This window comes from Vitis vinifera, chromosome 7, assembly GCF_030704535.1.
Source record: "Vitis vinifera cultivar Pinot Noir 40024 chromosome 7, ASM3070453v1".
Taxonomy (NCBI): Eukaryota; Viridiplantae; Streptophyta; class Magnoliopsida; order Vitales; family Vitaceae; genus Vitis; species Vitis vinifera.
In genome coordinates, this window is record NC_081811.1 from 28,387,722 (window position 1) to 28,412,500 (window position 24,779).

General features: G+C 34.1%; 4 protein-coding genes across 5 annotated transcripts in view; 2 read left to right on the plus strand and 2 right to left on the minus strand.

Moving 5' to 3' along the window:
• Positions 1–1,953: 1,953 nt before the first annotated feature.
• On the plus strand, positions 1,954–7,995 carry LOC100250725 (ABC transporter F family member 5). The gene is made up of 9 exons (XM_002279768.5): positions 1,954–3,111; positions 3,597–3,938; positions 4,818–4,958; positions 5,072–5,251; positions 5,394–5,549; positions 6,529–6,630; positions 6,741–6,869; positions 7,545–7,649; positions 7,747–7,995. Exons 1-9 carry the CDS (start codon positions 2,206–2,208, stop codon positions 7,840–7,842), a joined length of 2,157 nt encoding a protein of 718 aa, XP_002279804.1. The 5' UTR covers positions 1,954–2,205; the 3' UTR covers positions 7,843–7,995.
• A 1,462-nt stretch (positions 7,996–9,457) lies between these two features.
• Positions 9,458–13,669, plus strand: LOC100255896 (uncharacterized). The gene is made up of 7 exons (XM_019221067.2): positions 9,458–9,691; positions 9,769–9,855; positions 9,924–10,021; positions 10,101–10,405; positions 11,767–11,968; positions 12,486–12,690; positions 13,261–13,669. The coding sequence occupies exons 1-7, from the start codon at positions 9,584–9,586 to the stop codon at positions 13,384–13,386; spliced, it is 1,131 nt and encodes a 376-aa protein (XP_019076612.1). The 5' UTR covers positions 9,458–9,583; the 3' UTR covers positions 13,387–13,669.
• A 3,287-nt stretch (positions 13,670–16,956) lies between these two features.
• On the minus strand, positions 16,957–18,393 carry LOC100245693 (alkane hydroxylase MAH1). Its single transcript, XM_010654709.1, has one exon. The coding sequence runs from the start codon at positions 18,391–18,393 to the stop codon at positions 16,957–16,959; it is 1,437 nt and encodes a 478-aa protein (XP_010653011.1).
• Positions 18,394–20,975: 2,582 nt separating this feature from the next.
• The window catches only part of LOC100260973 (alkane hydroxylase MAH1), a 4,446-nt gene continuing 642 nt past the window's right edge, over positions 20,976–24,779 (minus strand). Inside the window, exons 1-2 of one of the 2 annotated variants that reach the window (XR_786300.3) lie at positions 21,742–24,779; positions 20,976–21,224 (exon numbers count right to left, since the gene is read on the minus strand). The exon at positions 21,742–24,779 is cut by the window's right edge and continues 642 nt beyond it. Coding sequence is in view for 1 of the 2 variants with exons in the window: in XM_010654561.3 (XP_010652863.1) it covers positions 21,804–23,312 (1,509 nt within the window). In the remaining variant the exon portion in view is untranslated. The remainder of the gene's footprint in view (positions 21,225–21,741) is intronic. The other variant, XM_010654561.3, reaches the window with a different exon arrangement.

Consider the following 24,779-nt stretch of genomic DNA (forward strand, 5'->3'; position numbering starts at 1 on the left):
TGCTCCTCCATGGAATGTATGTATACTTGATGTTAAATGACATGATATACATTGTGAACCAAAACTATGTAAGATTAAGGGTTTGTTTGATTACTATTTTTAAAAATTGTTATGGAAAACAGATTTTGAGAACAGTTTTTAAGAACAGTTTTTTGTGTTTTTAGAAATAAAAAAAAAAAAAATTGTGTTTGGGAACTGAATTATAGAAAACGGTTTTTTTTTTCTAAAAAAAAAAAAAACATATTTGGTTGAGTTAACAAAAAAGTTTTTTATAATAAGTAAAACAAAAAACATGTTTAAAAGTTTTTTTAATTAATAAAGTGTTTTATTCCATTAACTTTATATTATAAATATATAAATAAATTTCACATGTACAATTCATTTAAATTATAAAAAAATTATTATATTTTGAAATTTTTTACACCAGTTATAATTTTGTTAAACAAATGATGACTTTATCACCATGTATAAGTATATTAATTTCAATAATTTAAGGAATAAGAAAGGGTTTGTGGGTTAGGGTGTGGTGGTTGGGTGGAGCTCATCTTTATGGGAAAAAAAAAAAACTATGAAAACACAAAAAACAATTTATTATTTGAATAGTGAAAAAAATAATAAAAACATATCTTTATTGTTCTAAAAAAAATGGTTTTTGAGAATACGGAAAACATAAAAAACAAAAATATACCCCCTTCCCCAAACATTTTTTTTTTTTTTTGTGTTTTTTGTTTTCAAAAACATAAATTAGGAACCAAACAAGCCCTAAGTTTTGAAGAAAATTGATAGTTTAACATGATATCTAAACTCGATTTTACAGAAGATCATGTATTTGAATAGTTTCTCCACACTTTTAAAATAATCTCCTAAAACCATAAAATATAACAAATTTCTTAGGGTTCGTGTTAATTTGATTGCTTTGCTTCATATTTGTGTTATTGTTTTGTACTCAAATAAAATCTTATCATTTTATACTTTGGTCCATTATTACTTTATCCCCTAGTTCCATTAATTTGTATTCTGTATTATCTTATTTATATCACCATCCCATATATCTACGCTACTACCCAATTTAGATTTTACGATACATCCAATCAAAATTAAATTTTCATGGACGTATGTGGTAGGCATATTTTCTATTCATTAAAATATTAAATAAAATCCATATTTTCTTTTATTTTGAAAGGGATCTCAAAAGAGACACACTTGGATGATTATAAGACATTTCCACGAAAGCATCATTTATTTGACAACGTGGATTAGAAAAATGGAAGAAAATAATTAATTATTTATGAATTTCAATTTGTTATTGTTTTGGATTTGTCTTTACACAGACGTGGGGTGTGCACAATCCTGGAATACAATACACGTGGCAAGAAATCTGTGGAGGCATCATCTAAGTTAAGAATGTACACCACAAAACTTGTATTCCCGTTGGACGTTATCTTCGACCCCACTTATCTCTATTTTCTCTGCCACAAAAATATTTCATATTTCAACTATGAGAAACTTCTATGACGTGACCACTTGCCTTATCATTGGGAAAATACATATATTTTTTATTTAAAGTAATAATTTTTGTGATTCACAATTAGTACTATTTTTATCTCAAGTTTAAAGTAAAAAAAAAAGAAAAAAAGAAAAAAAGAAAAAAGAAAAAAAGCATAAGGTTGTTTAGTTGGGTTCAACGCTTGATTATAATAATTTTTTTAATTAAAAATTTACTATATATTTTTTAATTAAAAATTATAATCTACTAAATTATTAGAAAATTTATTTAATAATAAATTTATTGACGGTGAATTGAATTTTGAAAATCTATTTTTGCATTTAAAATAAATATTTTTGTAAGGATTGTTGTAAAAAATGATAGGTACATATATACCGATTTTTAAATATTAATAAAAAATAAAAAATATATAGAATTTAAGTAAATAAATAAAATAAATCACTTTCAGTTTAGATTCTTCTTTCGCACCTTAAAAATCCCTTATTTTTTTCTCCTCATTTTTCATGGGCTAAGAGTTTCTCTGTAACTCTGGAGAGAATCGCCGAGAAACTCTACTTTGCCCACTCTCTTTTTTTTCCATTCGTAGCATTTTTCTTGTCTCTGCAAAAACCCTAATTTTCTCTCCCAATTTCTGACATACCCCCAAATTTCCCGTACGTTCTCGCACTCAGTTTCCCGCAGATTCTTGATTGCCAAACATGGACTTAGCCACGAAGCTTCAGTGCATTGATCTCCGGTCAAGCTTCTTCACCGGCTCGGCCCTTCTCGATGCTCGGAAAACCGGTTTGCGTCCTCATTTCCGTCCACATACCCGGTCGATTCCGATTTCTGCATCCACACATTCCATAACAGGTAGTAATAGTTCAATCAAGACAAGTGCTTTATTCAATTCCAGAACCAGGAGCTCTATGGTCTCTTCGAAAGCAGTGGCGATGGATACGTCGGTGGCCGAGACCATGAGTCGGGAGGATATTGAGTCGTTGTTTTCGAACAATTCGGTGGATGAGGCTTATCAGAAACGTGTGAATAAGCAATCGAACAGTGGCGCCTCGAGTATTTCATCGGGTGTTAGGTTAGAGAATGTGAGTAAGGGCTATAAGGGTGTCACTGTATTGAAAGATGTGAGTTGGGAAGTGAAGAAGGGTGAAAAAGTGGGTTTGGTGGGTGTTAATGGTGCAGGAAAGACGACCCAGTTGAGAATTATCACGGGTCTGGAAGAACCCGATTCGGGGAACGTAATTAAGGCGAAAATGAATATGAAAATCGCATTTTTGAGTCAAGAGTTCGAGGTTTCATTGAGTAGGACGGTGAAGGAAGAGTTTATGAGTGCGTTTAAGGAGGAGATGGAGATAGCAGCAAGGTTGGAGAAGGTCCAGAAGGCGATTGAGAGTTCAGTGGATGATTTGGAGTTGATGGGGAGGCTGTTGGATGAGAATGATTTGCTTCAGAGGCGAGCACAAGCTGTTGACCTGGATGAGGTTGATGCGAAGATCAGTAAGTTGATGCCAGAGCTTGGGTTTGCCCCCGAAGATTCAGATAGGTTGGTTGCCTCATTTAGTAGTGGGTGGCAGATGAGAATGTCCCTAGGGAAGATTTTACTTCAGGTATAACCATGTTTTAATTTATAAATTTGGTGTGTAAACTTGAATGATAATTTTGATTTAGGTTGTAAGAATGCATCCGAGTATCTTGCTTTTTAGGCAACTTTGATTCGTTGCAGAGTAAATTTGATAGACAGGTAACTTGAAATCCTTGACTGAGAGATGCTATTCCCCTTGAATTATATGTACTTGTATGGTAATCCACTTTGGAAGAAGTGACAGATTATCGGATGCATCAAAATGATTAGTGGGAATAGGCTACTCTTTTGTTTGTTGTTATCACAAATTATTGCAGCAAATTATCCCAATTTTCGATATGACTGGGAAGGGTTCTTTTATATTATAGTGACACTTACATCGTTAGTGTGAACATGGTATATGCACTGTTTTAAAATGTTTAAGTTTTGTTAGCCTTTTATATTTATAATTTGTACTAGAATGCGTGGTTGTTATTGATCGGTTATAAATATACTTGTGATCACTTGCAGGAGCCAGATTTATTACTATTGGATGAGCCCACAAATCACCTTGATCTTGACACAATTGAATGGCTTGAAGGTTATCTTAACAAGCAGGATGTGCCCATGGTGATCATATCTCATGACAGAGCTTTCCTTGATCAGTTGTGTACAAAAATTGTGGAAACCGATATGGGTGTATCCAGGACATATGAAGGAAATTATTCTCAGTATGTGATTGCAAAGGCAACATGGATTGAAGCTCAATATGCAGCATGGGAAAAGCAGCAGAAGGAAATTGAACATACAAGAGACTTAATAAGCAGGCTAAGTGGCGGAGCAAATTCTGGCCGTGCATCCACTGCTGAAAAGGTATATATGGATCTACTGAATCAGTGGGTGGTATAATCTAGTAAATTCCTGTTCATCACAGGAAAAAAATAGCTAAATCTTTGTGTTGGTGAGCCATCAAACATTTAACTAAGAATTGGTTAGGCTAATGTGATACTGATGTAGTAGTTTTACATTACTAGTAAATAGCATCACTTGCTATTTACTGTACAAACATTTTAAAACTCTGTCCTTAGAGTGTAATTCAGCTTAACTAATTATCGATTTGCACACCTTAGGGTTGGGTCTACAGGGCTCATTATAAGTGTATAGGCCTTTTGTCTTTTTGTATAGCACTCCTTGTTTAGCGGAGGTTTTCTCAGTCTTTTTATCAGGTTTGTACATTTGGAGAGGACTTCTCATCCTTCTCATGTTTTTCTATTTTAATACAATTGTTCGTTTCTGATTAAAAAAAAAAAAAGTAAATAGCATCACTTTGCATTAATTTGTATTAATGGCAGAGATACATTTGCTTTTGTTTTAACAGCTTTTCTGGACTTGAATCATTAGTTAGTTGTGCTTACTTAAGAATCAATGGGCATACCATTTATCTCTTTGCACTTTTCCTGGGATAGGTTTGATTTATTTTGTTTTTTAAAACCATCTTGATGGACAACAGTTAAATTGTTTGTCAGTAAAATCAAGACAGTCAGTCTATACTTCCATTATTAATTTTGACTTTTTTTTACCTCATCAGTGATTACTACAGTTCAGATAATGGTTTGAACTCCTTCAAACCAACTTTGTTCTCTAAAGTTCCTGATTGTCTTACTTCATGGCAGCTGTTTTTTTATTAGGAAGCTACTGGGCTTAACTAACACTTTTTCTGGTAATTTATTTATTTATTTCTTATGATAACAGAAACTTGAAAAACTTCAAGATGAGGAACAGATTGATAAGCCATTTCAACATAAACAAATGAAGATCAGATTTCCTGAGCGTGGAGTGAGTGGAAGATCTGTTTTAGCAATTAAGAATCTGGAATTTGGCTATGGGGATAAGGTGAGTGACTTGTTCAACAAAATGAGAAGAAGGATAACAGTGTTAAATTTTCTGCTTTCTGATTATTGTGTACATATCTTACTTGTATGATATTCATATGCATTACTTGCCAGGTACTATTTAAAAAGGCAAACCTTACAATTGAAAGGGGAGAAAAAATTGCAATTATTGGCCCAAACGGGTGTGGAAAGAGTACTTTGCTTAAACTGATTATGGGCCTAGAGAAGCCTATAGGAGGTGAAGTGCTGCTTGGCGAGCATAATGTCTTACCAAACTATTTTGAGCAGAATCAGGTGTGTCATAGTTATTACTGGTGTGCTTGTTGGATTGGATCTTATATCATGGCAATTCTAGTAATTCATGCTTTGGTGCAAGTACCACTTTTGTTCATATGTATTGCCATTTCTGAATGAAATTGACCTACTTAATTTTCAGGCTGAGGCACTTGATTTGGATAAAACAGTGTTGCAAACTGTAGAAGACGTTGCAGAGAATTGGAAAATTGACGATATAAAGGGACTACTTGGGCGTTGTAATTTCAAAGCCGATATGCTTGATAGAAAGGTTTCCCTTTTGAGTGGTGGTGAGAAGGTGAGTTAAACCAGTATACTTGTTTGTTATTTTGTATCTCTCGTGTTTATTGAACATTAATTTAGCTATTCTTGTTTTCACTGTGCTGACAAGGGAACTCTAGACCGTTGTTTTCTTTTGTATCTGATATACACATTACAGGTCTAAACTAGCATCTCATAAATTTACTACATGAATGTTTGGATGAAAATTTATGCAAATAATGACAACTGTAGCTTTCTTTCAAACCGAGATTAAGATTTGTTAATTGATTGACCAATTATCACTGTAACATAGTATAGCCATAAACTACCTATCAAAAAAGTATAGCCATAAACTACACCTCTCAATCGCTATCTATGTTTTTCTGCTGATCTGAGGCTGTGTGGCTTGGACATGATCTCTCAATTGCAGATGTCTGCATTAGAAAACTTGAAACCCTTCATGTGTAAAATTGAAAATGCTTATCACACATGTGCATGCATATGAAGTAGTTAAATTACCTAGAAGCAGTAGTGCCTACTAACCAATCAAACAAGAATACGAGAAGATAAGGGGTTGTGTTCACTGAACTATCATCCCATCTCAGTTGTGGAAATAAGTTACAGATTGCATGGTTTCCTTGTTCCCAGTAATATTCATTGATCGGCACGGCTATTTAGTCTTTTGCTTTGTTTCATTTTAGGTTCTAACATAGATGCTAGTCAGCTTCTATCTTGCCAAATTTCAAGGAAGATAAAGCTATAAAGTGGGCAGTAATACATAATTCTAATAAAATAATGTTACTATACCAAGACTTTTAGAAGTACAAGGTGCACTCCATCCTTCCCATTTCTTTACCAGTTCAAAATTACACGTTGTATTAACTTACAATATTGGCCTTGTGGATGCTGCTTCCCATGTCTTTATGATTCAGTTCTCTTTATAATGCCTGACTAATAGATTTGTATTTTCTATGGTACATTGCATAAACCTGACCATGTTTTCCTGTTGAGTTCAGGCACGTCTTGCCTTCTGCAAGTTCATGGTAAAACCTTCAACTTTGCTAGTATTGGATGAACCAACCAATCACTTGGATATACCTACTAAAGAGATGCTTGAGGTTTGATTCATTTGTTCCTATCCATATTGAGATTACTATCTACCATGTGCATTATAGCTTTAAGTTTAATTATCACTTCATGATTTTTTGAACTCTGTTTGTTCTATCAGGAGGCAATAACGGAGTACAAGGGCACTGTTGTTACAGTGTCTCATGATCGATACTTCATAAAGCAAATAGTTAATAGAGTAATTGAAGTTAAGGATGGGAATTTACAAGACTATGCAGGAGATTACAATGTAAGTGTGACCTCACTCCAATTTAAACTTCTTGCATCATTTTATCACCCTTTTATTATTTTTGTTTTTAAGAAAATTGGCATGTTAGGCTTTAGCTAATTGTGTCAGTGCTTGTGTTTGTGCTTGCACACATTTGCAAACTCGTGTATGTGGTAACTGTTACCATCTGCTGGTGTGGATGTGGGTGTGGGTAAACTAGCTAACTGCATGTCACATTCACAAAGATGCAGCCTGTTCAAAACTGGACCCTCTTAACAGGTTCTCAATGCCAACATCCAAATGATGGATGATTTTGATCACCTGATTTCAAGACTTCCTTCAACTGATTATTTCATTATCTCATCAAATCAGTGCATAAAATGACTTTTATTTCTAGCTCTTATGCTTGGATTTACCTGACTGTTGTTTTCATTTCCAAATTCCTTTGCTTGGAGTCATTGGAGTGCTTTTAAACATTCATTTCACTCATGATAACATCTATTTTTATTGGAGTGTTAACTTGGCTACACCTATTCAATAAGAACCCTAACTTCCTAAAGGGTCCTGTGTGTATGCCACGAGCAAGAGTTGGCCTTTCTTCCTGCCTGAATATCAAGTCCAATGCTAGTGCAGTGGAATTGCCCAGTTGCTGAGTTTATTTCCTGGTTCCTGATTGTTTGAAATTTAATGTCACAGTATTATCTGGAGAAGAACCTCGATGCAAGAGCAAGAGAGCTTGAACGCGAGGCAGAGCTTGATGAGAAGGCCCCTAAAGTAAAAGCCAAATCCAAGATGTCAAAGGTAAGAATTATTCTCTTAGCCACTCCACTGCATAAATGATATGATATTCGGAAAGGCATACTGAGAAAAAAAATTCCTTTTCTTCCATGACTAACAGGCTGAGAAGGAAGCCATGAAGAAACAGAAAAGGCAGGCATTTCAGGCTGCAAAAGCAAAATCCAAAGGGCTGAAGAATGCAAAGAGATGGAATTGAGTGATGTTCTTTGTAATTTTATCTGGGCATCCTCCTCCATTGTTAACTAATTTTACTCTGCAAAAGCAGCAGGGAGATCAAGTGGCTCTTTGTTTGCCATGTACTCTTTGACCATTTGTATATAAATATAAATAGAAGTAGACATTTTTCCAATTCAAGGTTTGAGGCTGTGTCTCAAAATCACAGGACCTGTCACAGAACTGTGGGCATTGCATGATCATGACTTGAACATAGAAGAGAGTGAGTTTCCAGGATAGATGGGGTATGTTCCAAATTGTTTTTAAAAATAGTTTTTTTTTTTAAAAAATAAAAAATAAAAAAAATTGTTTTTCACCTTCAAAAACATATTGCAATTTTTTTTTAAAATTTTTTTAAAGCATTTAGTATAATTTTTTTTAGAATAAATATAATATATTTTATTGGTGTTTTTTGATAGTGATTTGGGAAATAATTGGAAATATAGGGAATATGTTGAAAACTTTTATAATATATGTACTAGTGCAATGGCTTATAAAAAATAGATTCAAAAAATATATTTTTTATATTTTATTTTTTAAACACTATTTTGTTTTTATTTTTAAAACAATTAAGAATTATTTATATTTAATATATTTTAGTATCTATCAAAAAAAAATATTTAATATATTTTAGACTGAAACAAATTTTGTGAGAATTTAAAAGAAAATAGTATGATTTTTTTTGAATAAATATAATTTTTTTTTATGTGTTTTGGGAAATAATTGGAAATATATGGAATATGAGATTAAAAAAAAAAATTATATTTGATTTTTTAAACTTGATTTGTTTTTACTATTGTAGATAGTTTATAAAAACTATTTTAGGTTTTGGGAAAGTGTTGGTTTAACATTTCCATGATTAAGGATTTTGTTCATTAATATTTGGTTCTCAAGAAATGCGAAGGAGAAAACATAAGAAAAAGAAAATTAAAAAAAATGAAATATTAAATTTAAAATTAATGAATTATTTATATATATTACTTTAAATTCATTTCACTTATTTTATTTTTTATAAAAAATTAAATAATTTTTTTTTATCATAATACCAAATATATAAAACACTTTTCTCAATATTTTGTTTTATTTTCTTAACATTTTCTTAGAACCAAATATAATATAAATATTTTATTTGATTTTTAAATATTATTTAACATTTAAGAAGTACCATAAATAGGATTTAAATTATTTAAGATTGTAGCAAAATTTTTAAAATTAAAAATAGTAAAAATCTAAGAGGAGACATGCTTTTCCAAAATAATAGTAAGATTCATTTGTTATTATTTTTAAAATTTTCTCAATTAGATTATGTTGAAAAAAATGGAGGTGATAAAAATTTAAATGAAAAATAAAAAATATTAATAAATTTAGCCATAAAAAACAAAAAAAAAAGTTTTTGGAATTTTAATTAAATTAGGAGCATCTATCTTAAAAAAAATAAATTACATGTAAACAAATGAAATTAACCTCTTTTTCCACTCCCAAACATGAAACCTTCATCCATCCCAAACCTTAATCACATTATTATTATTATTATTTTTTATTTTTCTATTTTTTTAAAACGTTAGTAAGAAAAGGGTGAAAATAAGAAAAAATAGAAAATAAAAAACAGAAAAGAAACGTTAGGGTTTTAGGAGGACGGTAAGAAGAGATTGAAGAAGAGGATAAACCTTGAACTCATAAACCATAAGCCCTAACGTTCGAGTGGAAAACAAAGATTAACTCTGATGGCCATGGGTGAGCGAGTACTTCAATTTCTAGGCATGCCTGGACCATGGGCTGATGACAATTCTGAACCATCCGATCACTACACCATAAAAATTGGTGGATTGCCAGTGAGAAATGGCATTTTTATCTGATTTTAATATCATTCAGATTTCATTCATAACCCAATTGTTGTTCCTTTTCATAGGACTGGCCAGTTCCGCAGTTTCCCTCCGCAATAACCCACATACTTCGTTGTGCTGCATGTCAAAGTAATCTATGTCTTGTGGCTCAGGTAATGCTACTCTGAATTTTTTCGTGGATTTGAAATGTGGGTTTTTAAATTTATGTTCCTTTTTTTAGGTTTATGCCCCGATTTCTGGTAAAAGTTTGAAGATTGAAGAGCGGGTAATCTATATTTTTGGTTGTGTGGCACCAGAATGTGAGAAGAGGGCCTCTAGGTATTGTTCCTTGAATTTAGGGTTTTATGTTGTGAGTTTGGAATGGATGGTGACTGGGTTGTGATGATTATTATTGCAGCTGGCGAGCTATTCGGGTTCAGAAGTTGAGCAGTGCTTGTGAGGAAGTGGGACGTGGGGCTGCATCTCCCGTTTCGGCATTGAAAGATGATCGGTGTGATGATCTGTGGACGTTTGGCTCTGGAGAAGAGGGAGATGATGGGAGTGGTGAAGATATTGATTTGGAGGAGCTGGGTAGGGCTCTTTCTGTAGCTGCAAGCTTGGCTTCTCATTCCAAGAAACAGATGAACAATCAGGATACCAAGACTACTGAGAAGCATTTGCCTTTGAGCCTTGGGACAAGGGTGGTTGCTATTGACGCACCAGGTATAATTTGAATTATTGTGGAATAGTGGTAGGATTTTTTAGGCTTGCTGGGAGTTCCAACAATAACACTCTCAAGAAAAAGGATAATGGCCAAATTCCAAAGAACTTAGTGAAGTGGAAAAGGAGCGATTATGCAAAATGTGGAAATGATGGAGAATTTAGATACATGAAAATGTTATTTTTAATTAATTGGCTAGGTTAACTCATTCATCTGAAAGAAGTTAACTTATTCCTGTTGTAAATGGTTCTACTACGGTGAGATGATCTTTTCCTTCATTTCTGGGTAGGACTGCAGTTATAGTTTGCCAAGCCATTCTTTTGTAACATATTTAACCCAACATAAACCTAAGACTCTAAATAAGTCTGAATCCCGTTAAAACCCATTGAATATTAAGGCTTAAACTTCCTTTAAAATATATATATATATATATCTTTGAAATATATGCCAAAAGCCCACAAAGACCTTGTTAAATGATCAAGTTTCCTAAAAGTTTAAGCTGGTAGAATTTAGACCCACAATGTATATCATGCACTCTAACCCACTTCATCGAGTGTAGCCTTCTTTGGGCTTACATGTGAGCTTAATAAATTGGGGAAATAAAGTAGCCATTTTTGGGCTTAATAAATTGAGTAGATAAACATGGGGTAAGGTTCGAATACATGAGCTCCTGTCAAACGAGGCTTTGGGACTATGTCGAAATACCGATTTTCTTAAAAGTTTAAGCTTGTAGGATTTGATTCCATAATGTATATCATACACTCCAACACCCTTCCTCACATAGAGAGGCACATAGACACATATAGACTAGCAGATAAACAAACCAAAAACAACCTCTTTTTGGGCTTAATAAAATGGGGAAATAAACATGCAGTGAGGTTTGAATATATAACCTCTTGCCAAATGAGGCTATGTTACTATGTTAAAGAACCAAGTTTTCTAAAAGTGTAAGTTTGTAGGATTTGGACTCACAATGTACATCATACACTTTAATAGACCTAAAACCTAACAAAACCAATTAATTATTTGATGCTTAAGCCTCCACAAGGTGAGGCTTAAGGCTCAATTCCTTGTATTGAGGCTATAGTCTCAAGGCTAATTTATAGAACCTCGCCTTGAGGTGCACCTCTAGTTGTATAGCCTTTTAAAATAAAGCTAGAATTGGCATCTAATTATTGCAGTGGGATATTTCTAAGCTGTGGTCATTACTATATGGTAAAAGTGTTATATTCTTCTTGTGTACTTGGTGTGTGCCCCCCCCCCCCCCCCTCCCTTTCTCTTCCGGGGCCCCTTTGATTGGCGTCTTCTATATAATTTTGATAGCCTTTCAAAAAATATTTGTTCATGTGTTTCTTGATTGCAGTGTTGCCTTGCTTTTATACATATACTCAGGAAGAGCCATCCACAAGGGAGGTTACTGTAGTTAGTTCAAACTACTCTCAGGATAGTGAACAGGAGGAGACATGGGAAAAGGAAAGTTATGAATATGATAGGACTTGGAATGCTGACAGGACCTACCTCAAGTTCAAGAAATCAATGGATGCATTTCCAGAGCAATGTTTCAGGTATTTATCCTCTGGAAAACTGGGCTTGACCAGTGGAAATGCAATGACTCTGTAGCTTGTTATAGTTTGTAATCACTTAGTAGCTTGCCTTTGCCGTTCTTGCATTTTGTAATCAACATAAGTGTCATTTCTACCAACTATAATAAAATAAACTAACTATAAGCGTCTGAGACTTGCTTCAAAATACATCAGTTGTATGTATGCAGGTTAGGTGAAATTTAAGATGGTAAAGAATTCGAAGTTAAAGATGAACTTTAGACTTGAGTATAGACTTATTAGGAGCATACTAACATGCAAAACAAAGAAAATTTTTAATGCCTAATGACTTACTAATTTATGTAGTTTGAAGAAAATCGCAGACAGGACATGTTTCTAACCAAGAAACATGATTAAGTATAAACAAATTAACAAAAGAATTATGGTTGAAAATTTATTGAAATAAAACCATATAAAAGAAGTAACATGGTGAGTTGCTTTAAAGTTTTGTTTTAAGTATTTCATGCTCTTGTGTTTTTAGATACGCATATGGTGGGAAGCCACTTTTGGCTACAGCTAAAGTGGAAAATCCTGGGACATGTAAGCTTTGTGGTGGACCAAGGCACTATGAAATGCAGCTGATGCCCCCATTATTATACTTTCTACAAGAAGGGGCTAATGATTGTAAAAAACATCTTTTGGATCACTGGAACTGGATGACTCTGGTTGTATATACTTGTTCCAAGGTGGGTTTGCACTTTTTTCTCTGAGTAGTTTGGAAAGAAATGTTTATGCCGTCATATTTATGAGTTTTATTGTCAATATTTCATTTCACTGGAAACATTCCCCTCAATTATAATTAGAGGCCCCTTCTGCTTAATGCACCTGATTGATTATGGAAACTGCCCATTTTTAGAGATACAGCAGGATTGTTTTGCAATATTTTGCATTGAGTGACAGATCAGTTTAGAATATTTAAAGTACTTATTCTTCATTTTAGGACATCTCTGAGGAAAAATTAAATGCACATAATATATGTCCATTGTTCTTACTGGTATTTGTTTTTGGCAACCTTTTAATGGTCCTGACTCTATAGACAGGGTGCTTTAGGGCCTTCGGATAACAAGAACAAAAACGTTTTTTATTTTTATTTTTAAATAACAGTTCTTACTTCATTTACCAACCAATCCTTGAATTTTCCTTTTCCATATCATTGGTAGATCAAAGGTGACCCTTTATATTTGTCTAGATTATCATGGCCCCTTTTATGTTGATTTCAGCTTGCCTCACATCCTTTTATTCTTTTTTATTTTCAGAGCTGTTCTCACTTTGATGATAAAGGAAAGTTCAATATTGAAGGTTGGGTTGTGGCAGAAGAAGCTGTTGTCATACAATTTGAGGAATCCTTGCAAGAATCTGTTCATAAGGACTATTTCTCGTAATCCTTAGGATATGTTTTTAGGAAAAAAGAAAAGAAAGAATTATATATTTAATGTGTAGATGAATCATTGTTTTTGTTGTTATCTGTTTCTCTATTATTTCATATTATTTATATTTTGTCGCATATGGCTATCAAGAGTGGTTTCTATATGGTATTATTCTAGAAAGTGATAAAGTTATTTTCTTGAGATTGTTGACATTGTGTTTATGGAGAGAGTGTTGTGATGGTGTTGAATGACAAATCCTATTATTTTTTATTGTCTTATAATATGACCGATTCAAATAGCTCAAGAGGGTTGGAAACCTCATTTTATTGTTTTTGAAATGAAACTTTGCAATTGTTATGTTGCATGGCTGGCCTAGAATATTGACAAAGTTATAAACATATTGAAGTTATACCTTCTTCTGTACTTATCAAAAAAAAAATTTTATACCTTCTTCTGTCTGTGTTGGACCTTTGCCCAGTGGCTAACTGGCCTTAAATACTGTCTTGGCATATGGTTGTAGAAATCTTTACGGAAGTGGATTAGGTTTGATGTTGCTTCCCATGGCTAAACTTGAAATCATTACGGAAGGAGTTATAATTTATATTGATGGCAAAGTTGGCAAAAATTTCCTCATTGAGCGTTGCTTAAAACTATTCTTGGAATTGTTTTAGTTTTTAACCCTGTTTAGTTTCTTTTTATATTTTCAATTGAAGAACCATTCATGGCCATCCATAATTGTTAGTTTGTTGCCATTTTAAGGTTTCTTGCAGACAACATTTCATTTCTATAGCTGTCAACTACATAATTGGCTTGGCCTAAGAAGTTATGACAAACTGGATGAGGAGAATGCTTTTCATGTATAAGGAATCTTTGTAGTATCTTAATATAATGATATTACTTGTGAAACAACACTCAACTTCATTAAGTGTATTGTCTATGAAATCTAGGCTTGGATAGCCAAAAAGACTCTAGATGTCTTTGGTGTCTAGGCAATATAGATTGATGAAATGTCTGGTTTTGTAGATGTCAATGCAACGTTTTAACATTGGCTTTAACCTGGCAGGTTGATACACTAGACCACACGGAGCTGGATCACGGGACATAATGGAGTTGGCGTAGGACGCTATTGAATTGCAGAGGCAACACCCCAGGTGAATTAATCTATGAGGGTTGTTAGGATCACACCCTTCAAGCAACTAGGAAAGTGCTACCTTCTCACCTAGTTTCTTTTCCAACAAGCATGACACGTCTTACAATTTTTAGCAAAATGAAGAGCTTTTATGCATTATCTCTATGGATAACAATTTTGAAAATTTGTTTGGGGAAACTAGCATTACTCTTGAGGCTAAGTTCAACTAGGTCATATCTTAAACGGTTGAAGAAAGTATACTTTTACTATTAGGAAGTTTGGATTACTTCATTCCTTAGCTTTGGATCTTGTAGGGTGCATGCATCTATCCCTAGAGCTCTCTAGATCTAACACAACGGAAACTAATGGCTTCAAAAACTATTATAGAATAAAGATCTAAGATTAAGAGACTCATACCTGTATCTGGATGTTCTCAAATCAATCTGTGCGGTGAATAAAATGTTTGAAGGTCTCACAAACCTAAGATCTTTCGCCTAGTGACTCAAACCATTATCTTGGCACACCAAAGGTGGGTCTTTGGGAGGGATGGAGGCTATGACTTTGTCTCTCTTTCTCTGGAGGTGGAAGCCAATAAATTGAAACCTTAGCCTCATAAGGGGGTATGTTCCCCTATTGGCTTAAGTATTGAGGCTTGGGTCGCTTAATCTAGTCTAAAACGGGTCTTAATTGATTAATTAACCATATAGAGTCATCTAATTAATCAATTAACTCAATCTAGAGGCCTTGTTCATTTTACTTTGTGCAATTTTGCATAATTACCAAAATGTCCTTATGCATAAACATGAACCTAGAGCTAATCCAACCCCTCATAAAACGTCTTATCATGATATATGAGTTCAGAGTAAGGACCACTGGGACCCATAAAAGTACTAACTTCTTCAGAATCTAATTCTGGAGTTGATTTAACATTCCACTACAGAAAGTCAATTGAATTCCAGTATCTTATGTAAATAACGAGACGAATTTCGGGTCCATGACCTACTATCCACTGCATGTAGACTCCCCATGAACTGTTCTCTATAATCTAACAAGGTAGTGCTATCACCTATCAAAATTACCTCTCAAATCTTTTAGTTACAGATCCCACTTATTATGTGATCAGTTGACATACTTTAACTCCAAGGATCATAAGTCAAATTTCCGCTAAAGGAAATGTTATGACTATAGTCTTCTAAATTACAATGTTTCTTGAATTATGCAATGGGACACATTGTCTCTCAATCCCATGAAATATCATGGTGCCTCTATTGAGAATATTTGTTGCCACCAGCTTTCATCAACAGTGACCTAATCCATAGGAATATGTGACCACTTTAGAGTCTCATCCATAAGTCAAAACCTTTTGTTAACTTTGGCACATACTCAATATTCTCTTAAGGTTGAGAGTCCATGCACTATAGTAGCTTGATGAATCATGACAATCGATAGTCTTACATCATGATTCATTGTAGGTCTTGCCTAGTGTGCATCACATACATTAGTGCACTTATCATAGGAAAACCATTCTAACGGTCAAGATAAACCATTCCTTTAATTAGGAGGTAGTATATTACAGTTTTGGATGAATTGCCCAAATCCATGAACTGACTATGGACAACTCATCACTCTGTAAGGAACCCATGACTTGAATTTTTTGTATAACTCATAATGCACCCAAGTCATATACAATGCAAGTGATATGAGATGTGTATGCTCAAATAATTGATTAATGCAAGAGAGATAATAAATGGGAAACTAAGAAACATAAATAAATAAATTTACAAATGAATCTCTATCTGTTATGTCATGTGATGCTTTTTAGGGCTTAATCCCAACATTTACAATTTTTGCAAGCCATAGTTGGAAATGTCTAACTTACGTTGGTAGAAGCCATAGGGTCAAGTTTAAAGCTATATTATCTTAAAAAAGAGAGGAGGGTAGGTTTAACTTGCATGACTGAACTGAAAATGCCATAAATGTTGTAAAACAACATTCATTGCCTAAAAAAATAAATCATTTGGTGGCTTGTAACCATATATAATAAACATAATAATAATATGCTAAAAAAATAAGATAATTATTGATTTATTATATAATTATTTAAATAAAAATATTATAGTATAAGAATTTGTTTGGATTTTATAGCAATCGTAACTTTGATATTGATCTTACATGCATTTTCACTCCAACAGAATGGGCTACAGCTTGTTAGCTTGACCAATTAAGAAAATAAAGATTCTCAATCTATCAAACATAAAAAAAAATTTCTATCTAGAAAAGGAAAGGAAATTTTATTTTATGAAAAGTGCTATCTCAAACTTATCACCTGGATACATTCGAGTAACATCTAATTGATAAGACCACACCTGGAACATACTTATTATGCTAGATGCAATATGGTTGCAACTAGTCAATAAGATCAGATTTAGAACCATGCAAATCCTATCGACTCTTGCTCAAGGCCATGTGTTTTTATTCCTAACCCTTAGACCATTTTTCATGTGAAGAACAATAGAAGCCTTAGGGGTCACAAATTGGCCTTCCATTACTTGGACATGGTAATTATGGAGGATAACAGCTGCAACAGATTTTTTTCGAGTAATAGCAGACTCCTTTCCTAGACAAATCCTTGGTCCTACACTGAAAGCTAAGAACTTGTGTGATGGTACATGTTTGATCCCTCCTTTCTCTGTGATCCATCTTTCAGGCTTGAATTCAAGACAATCATTTCCCCAGACTGATGTCATTCTTCCCATTGCATATGCAGAAAATACGATCTTCATCTTGGAATTAACCTTGTGACCGCTTGGAAGGGTATCTGGGTGGATACAGGTTCTGACCTGGAGAGGAGCTGGTGGGAATAGCCTTAGTGTTTCATATAAAGCTCCATGGAGATAAACCAGCTTATTTAGCTCTTCTTCCGTGAATATATGCAATTTATTGGCTTTGTTCACTGGCAACTTTGATTTGAGTTCTTCTTTAATATTGGTTTCAACTGAAGGATTCTTTGAAAGCAGCCAGAAAAGCCATGTGAGAGCTGCACTAGTGCTGTCTTGCCCGGCGAATATGAGACCTAAGATGGCATCTCTCATATACTTATTGGTAGGTGTTGTCCCAAAGATCTCGGTTTCAGTCAGCTGATACTTTAAGGCATCAAAAGAGTCTTTATTTTCCTCAGGTCTCTTCCCTTTTCCCAGTTCTTCTTGCCTCATTGATATATACTTTGCTACAATATGATCTAGAACTTCACAAGCTTTGCTTAGTTTCTTCTCCTTCCCAATGCCCAGCCACCTTTGTGACTTGAGAAAGCCTTCTGGCACAAGATGCCGGAAGAATATTGCTTCACCTGCATTGTCCAGAGCCTTTAAGAATGGGACTTCTGGGAATCCAATGCAGAGGGAATTGGGGTTGTAGCTAGTAGCCGTTATGCAAGTAGCATCAAGCATAAGCCTCTGGAATACATCTTGTAAGTCCACCACTAGGTTTTGTTGGGATGCGTTATCGAGGACTGGAACCAGTTTATTCTCTAGAAAATCATGGTTGATTTTAGCCATGAACCTGTGGAACTGCTTGTGGTTGACAAAGCCTTGAGCAAGTCCTCGTATCTTCCTCCACTCGTCAAAATCAGAATTGAAAAGCCCATTTCCAAGAATATTAAATATCCTCCTGAACTTTGGCCCTTTGGGATAGTTGGAAAAGTTTGTGCTCAAGACGTGGTGCACATTGTCAGGATTGCTTGTGGTCAACATGTCTATGTTAGCAAACCAAGCACCTTTGATTAGAATGGTGCCCTTGCTCAGTTCCAAAATTTTGGTATACTTCTCATGCATGCAGTGGAAGTGTAGTAAAATCATAGGCAACATTCCAACAATTGGCCAGTTCCGCGGACCCATTTTTGTTGCATGAACAACAAACAAAGAGAAAGAAGATAATTGCTGAGAGGATTTCCAGATAGCTCAAGGATGCCATTAGAGGTTTAAACGTTTCATTGTCTTCAAGCTCTAAACAGGTACGTATATAAGTCGATTTTTAGATTCTGTTTGTACTAGTGGTTTGTAGGACATTTGGTTGTTTGAAAAATTAAAGAAGGGTGATGCCAATCAAAAATTATTTTTCATCCTTTATCATTGCAATTGATGGCCGTTATTGATAATCTATCTTTTCTGTTTTGTCCTTGCACGAATTATTGATGCCCATTGTTAATATTATATACACCAGCATACGAGATTTCTTGTTAAGGCAATTGATGCCCATAACAGAAAAGATAGAACTGGACAAAGTTCATTATTCTAACAAGACAAGTTTTGGTTTGAATAAAATTGTGTTGCTTTCAAAATCAGTGCCAAGTGGTGGGCATTATTTGTTCTCTTTATCTGAAGATATCGTTTTTTAAAGCTATGAAAAATCTTGCATGTGATGTTATGTGGGTTTTGAGTACAACTTGTATGTGATGCAAGACACGTTACACAATGTGGATGGTGCCAAAATTTCATCCCTAACTTTTGGCAATGTTTCTAAATTTTAGATATCTCTATTTTTGGCCTTTTTGAACAGCAAGTTGAAGCTATAAAACACTGCAGTTCATTTTTCACCCATATTGAGAGAGTGTGGAGCTAGATTATGTGATCAAATAAGCTGAGTTGGAAAGACTAGGATGCATCTTCTTGCCAATCATGGTTATTTTGTTGGGGCCTATGTGACTTTCTCTGAGAAAGATAACCTGTGTTTAAGACAAAAATTACAAATAGTAATAATGGAGGAAATGACAAGTAATAGATGAACCCAAGAGTTAAATGTAAACAATCATTCTAGGCATTATGCTGGAAAATTTTTAAGTGTCTGAATTCTTATTAATTTATATGAAGATCCTAAACAGAGCTACCAGAAAGAGACAGAACATGATTCTACCAAGAAATATTTACTAGTACAAACAAATTAAACAAAAGAATTGTGGTTGGCTTTAAAGTTTTTACAAAGAAAGAAAAGGATCATGTAAAATGTAGACCTCAATGAGTTTTTTGGCTTAAAAAGTGCGAAAAGTCTAATTGATTATGTGTCCCCTAAATTTTCAAAGCCTGAAGGTATTTTAAGGTGTTTCTTGTGTAATTTTTTCAGTGCTACCCCAATGATCTAAATGCACATGATTCATATCTATTGTGCTCACTGGTGGTTTGTCTTGGCAACCTGTTAATGGTCTGGCAAAATCATAGTGGGACATGTCTTGGATGGAGCGAATTAAATGCACATGATCCAAATCTATTGTGCTCACTGGTGGTTTATCTTGGCAACCTGTTAATGGTTTGGCTCATTATGTCCATATGAAGGGTGCTTTAGAGCCTGTTTGGATGTGAAAATGGAGATGATTTTTTTTTTCTTTTTTGGAAATGCTCAATCTTTTTGAAAGGTAAAGTGTAAACAATGACTGTATTAAATAAATGATTTTTGAATTGTTTTCAATTGTTAGATCGCTCATTTTTTTCATAGAAATTTAAAAAATATTTTGAGATGTTCTAAGGATGACTTTTTTTTAGAAAATATTTTTGAAGCATTTGAAAAAACCTTACCACCAATCATGTTTTTTTTTTGTCTAATTTTCATTACATTTTCCCCAAAACAGATAACAGTTTTATTTCCTCTATCAAACAGACCCTAAGTTTTTTCTTTCTTTCTTTCTTTCGTTTTCCCCCCTTTTCCAAATTAAGATAGATCAATGGTGGCCATTTGTATGTGTTTTAAGTTAGCCTCACACTCCATTTTCAGAGCTGTTCTCACTCTCACAATCAAGAAATGGTGTTGAAGGTCAAGTTGTGGCAGAGGAAGCTGTTATACAACTTGAGAAATCCTTGCTTCAATCTATTCAAGGAGACTATTCTTCATGTTCCCTAGGATACATTACAGCAAAAAAGAAAAGAAAATAAAAGCATGCTTAATGTGTGTTTGAAGCATTGCTTTGGAGTGCTAGCAATTCTCTATGATTAAGTATCATACGGGGCTTTGAAGCATATGCCTACTGAGAATGGTTTCCATATAGCGTTACTATAGAAAGAGAGAAGACGATTTTTTGAGATGGTTGTATTGTGCTTAAGACAAGAGTTGGAATAGGGTATGTTGCATGGTTGGCCCAGAAAGTAGACAAGCTCAGAAGTGCACTCAAGTACCAAGTTTTTCTGTGTCCGTTGAGCTGTTGTTTGGTGGGTGGGTGGCCTCAACTTCTGTCTTAGCATATGATTGTAGAAGTATTTATAGATGGATTGGGTTTGGGGTTAATTCTTATAGCTGAACCTAAAAGCAAGCGAAATTCTGTATGTTATTTGTGAAGCTAGCATCAAAACTTCCTTGCAAATGTTGGTTATATTTTTATTTATGTTAGTTTCTCTTTATATTTTTAATTGAATAACCATATAGGAGCATTCATAATTGTTGGTTGGTTGCCATGACAAGGTCTCTTGCACAGAACATGTTTCTAGCCACATGATGGGGTCAACATAAGAAGTGATGAGAAGCTGGAATTGGATGAAACATAACTCAACTTCAGGATTCACATCGTAGATATTGTAGATAAATCTAATTTTGCTGCAAAAAACAGAATTTCCTGCTCTATTGGTCTCTTTTCTTTATTCCACTACCACCCTTTCTGGCCCTCTCTCGCCTTTCACTCTGCTCCACTCTTCAAACTCTTGATACTGCATCGTCCCTTGTGGCTAGCCTTCTACAGATAAGAACCCTACAAAAACAATAAGTGGAACAATGTTTAGTTTATACCAGATGGTTGTGGTCTTACCATTTTCTGAGATAAACCCAATCGATGTTTGTTCCCTATTTTCTATATTGAGCAAACAATGCCCTTGCAGTTTCTCCATAATCTGCCTTATAAGATTGTGATTACTGTTTTCCCAACTTTTTTTGGCTTAAAAAACAAACTGATAGGATCAAAATTGTTTAATTTTCTCTGTTCCCTGCCACTCTAAGCCAAGTAAACAATGTCATTAGGCTTCTACCTGTTTAAAATACCTTTCTTGCATATTATAGAAGAGGTGCTTTGGGTGAAAGATCTAAATAGTTTTTACATTCACTTCCATGATCTGGCTTCTACCCGTTTCAAACTCAAATTGAATTGGGAGGGCACTTTTGCTTGTCCATGACCAATTTGTAAAATTCTTCTTTTTCCATTCGGTCAGTGCAGAGGCAAAGCAGATATTTTGGTTACAACAGTAAGTGCATTAAGATAAATATGATCTTACAGTTTGATAAATGAAGCCATTCAGGTGAGACTCACCATGCACCCTGCAATATTGTCAATTCATCACCATCTCTTGGTAACTCTAACCATTAATTCATGCTTCATGTGAAGAATAATTGAAACATTAGGAGCCACAGGATGACCTTGCACCAGTTGAACATTGTAATTATGGATTATAGCAGCTGCAACTGCCTTCATTTGAGTGAAAGCTACCCCCTTCCCTAGACAAGTCCTTGGACCGGCATTGAATGCAAAGAACTTGTAAGATGGCTCATACTTAATACCTCCTTGCTCTGTGATCCATCTCTCTGGCTTGAACTCAAAGCAATCTTTTCCCCATATTGTTGTCATTCTGCCCATTGCATACAAGGAAAATAAGATCTTCATCTTTGGATGAACCCTGTGGCCACTCGGTAGGACATCTGCTTGATGAGGGGCTTTGTGCTGGAATGGAACAGGTGGGTAGAGCCTTAATGTTTCACACAACGCACCATGGAGATATACTAGTTTATTTAGCTCTTCTGTTCTGAAGATATGCCATTTCTGATCTTTCTCTGGTATGGTTTCTTTGAGTTCTTCTCTAATCTTGGCTTCCACTAATGGATTCTTTGAAACAAGCCAGAAAAACCAGGTGAGAGCTGCACTAGTAGTGTCTCGCCCTGCGAGCAGGAAATTCACAATGGTGTCTCTCAAAAACTTATTGGATTTCAACTCCATGGTACTGTCTTCATTCATGTATGATGTTAAAAGATCGGTGCCCTCTTCATCTTCTTGCAATTTGGCAATTCCTTTGCTTAGTTCTTCATGTTTCATTGATATATATTCAGCTATAACATTATCTATGGTTTCCCAACCTTTGCTTAACTTCTTCTCTTCTCCAATCCCCAGCCACCTTTGTAATTTCCAGAGACTTTCAGGTACAACATGCCGGAAAAATATGGCTTCTTCAACATCATCCATGGCCTTTGCGAATAGGACTCTTGGGAATTCAATGGAGAGACATTTGGTGTCGAAGCCAGTGATCAATTTGCAGGTGGTATCAAATGTAAACCTCTGGAACAAATCTTGCAAGTCCACCAACAGACCCTGCTTGGACACATGCTCAAGAACTGGAATTAGTCCTTCATCCACCTTATTCTCGGTAGTCTTCACCAGGAACTGCTGGAACTGCCGGTCATTGATCAACACTTGAGCCAGTTTTCTTTGTTTCCTCCATAAATCCGAGTCAGAATTGAAAATCCCCTCTCCCAAAACATCAAAAATCTTCAAGAACTCAGGCCCCTTGGGAAAATTAGAGAAATTAGTGCTCATTATATAATGCACGTTGGCAGGATCACTGGTGATCAGCATGTCCATGTTAGCAAACCAAGGTCCTTTCAGTAGGAAAGTGCCGCTGCTTTGCTCTAGAACTTCAGTACATCTGTCCTGAATCTGCTGAATGTTGCGAAAAATCCATGGAAGCATTCCAACAAGTGGCCAGTTCCAGGGAAGCATGTTGCTGTTGCTTAGTCGATGAAGGAGGAGAAAGCAAATGACTGCCAAGAGGATTTCAGGGTAGCCAATTGAAGCCATCAGAGCTGCAAATGCTTGTGGAATTGATCAACACTACTACCAGGTATGGGGAAAAAATTTGCTGGATTTTCCAGCCTTTTGCACTGTTCACCATATCTTTTGCATCTTTTGTATCATCTCTTTCTATCAAATATAGGCCACACATCAATACCCATATTAGTATACCTGATGTGACATTTGTGCAGTGTTTGGGATCTGAGTTTCAGTCCAAAATAAGAATAGTTGTCAAAGTAATATTTTGTATTTACGTAAACATTCACATAGTTATTTTTTAAGTGTAAAAAACCACCATTGCTAACTATGGTTTTATAGTTTCAGAAATATCTTTAAAACCACAGTCACACCAATGGTAGTTTTACAATTTTTCTTAGAATCACAATTAGTAAATATGATTTCAAAATTATTTTTAATCCACCCCCATTTTAATGGTAAAATATTTTTTATCATAATATCCATAAAACCACAATTAGTAAGGAATAACTTAAAATCATAATCATCGACATTATTTTTTATATGAAAATATAAAATTTTAAATAATATAAACAATTTGCTTAGTTATTTTAAAATTTAAAAATAATATGAAAAAATAATTTTCTTTAATTCATATGTGATAAAATTCATAAAACAAATAAATATATAAATTTTTATGGGAATGCATGTAAATGAAATTATTTTATCAAAATTTCAAGGAAAATATGAAATATATATATATATATAATTTTAAAACAATCGTAAAGAAAAAATTTATTAAGGATAATTTGTAAAGAAAATAGTTTTAAACTGACAATGGAAAATTGTAAGAAATTTTCTCAATTTTGAAACGAACTTTAAGAAAATTTGGTACATCGTTAAGAAATTTTGGTACATCCATAATTTACATTAAAATTAAAAATAAAAAAACAAAATTCTAAAATCTCATATTTTTTTAGTTGATGTATGGTTATATGAATTCCCCTTAAAGATATTTGTGAACCACAGTCCGTAACTATAATTTTTAGGATATTTTTAAAACCACAGTTACTAACTGTGGTTTTATGATTATTATGATAAAGAATATTTTAAAAATAATATTAAATTCACAATACCATTAAAATAGGGATGGATTAAAAATAATTTTGAAATCACAGTCATAGATTATGGTTTTAATGATATTTCTAAAACTTTTAAAACCAGACTTACCAACGATGGTTTTTTATACTAAAAAAAAAAATCCATATGGATGCTTATGTGGATACAAAAGATTACTTTGACAAATATTTTGAAATGAGTACTATTCTTACAATTTTTTTTCTACCAATAGATTATTTTGGACTTAAACTCCTGTTATCTACCGTCTGATATTCAATTTTTAAAATGCCTGGTCATTTGAAAAATAATCTTGAATGGTAATCAGATATGACTAACCAGAGAAACAATCAATTACAAGGAAAAAGATAACATGTGGTTGATTAAAAGTTCTTCCTTTTC

Excerpts from the sequence above, each read along its gene's own strand:
- LOC100245693 (XM_010654709.1), bottom strand. The coding sequence starts at position 18,393 with ATGGGTCCGCGGAACTGGCCAATTGTTGGAATGTTGCCTATGATTTTA.
- LOC100255896 (XM_019221067.2), top strand. The coding sequence starts at position 9,584 with ATGGCCATGGGTGAGCGAGTACTTCAATTTCTAGGCATGCCTGGACCA. Across the intron at positions 9,692-9,768 it reads TAAAAATTGGTGGATTGCCA|GACTGGCCAGTTCCGCAGTT; the intron begins GTGAGAAATGGC and ends TCCTTTTCATAG. Across the intron at positions 11,969-12,485 it reads TTTCCAGAGCAATGTTTCAG|ATACGCATATGGTGGGAAGC; the intron begins GTATTTATCCTC and ends TTGTGTTTTTAG.
- LOC100250725 (XM_002279768.5), top strand. The coding sequence starts at position 2,206 with ATGGACTTAGCCACGAAGCTTCAGTGCATTGATCTCCGGTCAAGCTTC. Across the intron at positions 6,631-6,740 it reads CTACTAAAGAGATGCTTGAG|GAGGCAATAACGGAGTACAA; the intron begins GTTTGATTCATT and ends TTGTTCTATCAG. Across the intron at positions 6,870-7,544 it reads ACTATGCAGGAGATTACAAT|TATTATCTGGAGAAGAACCT; the intron begins GTAAGTGTGACC and ends TTAATGTCACAG.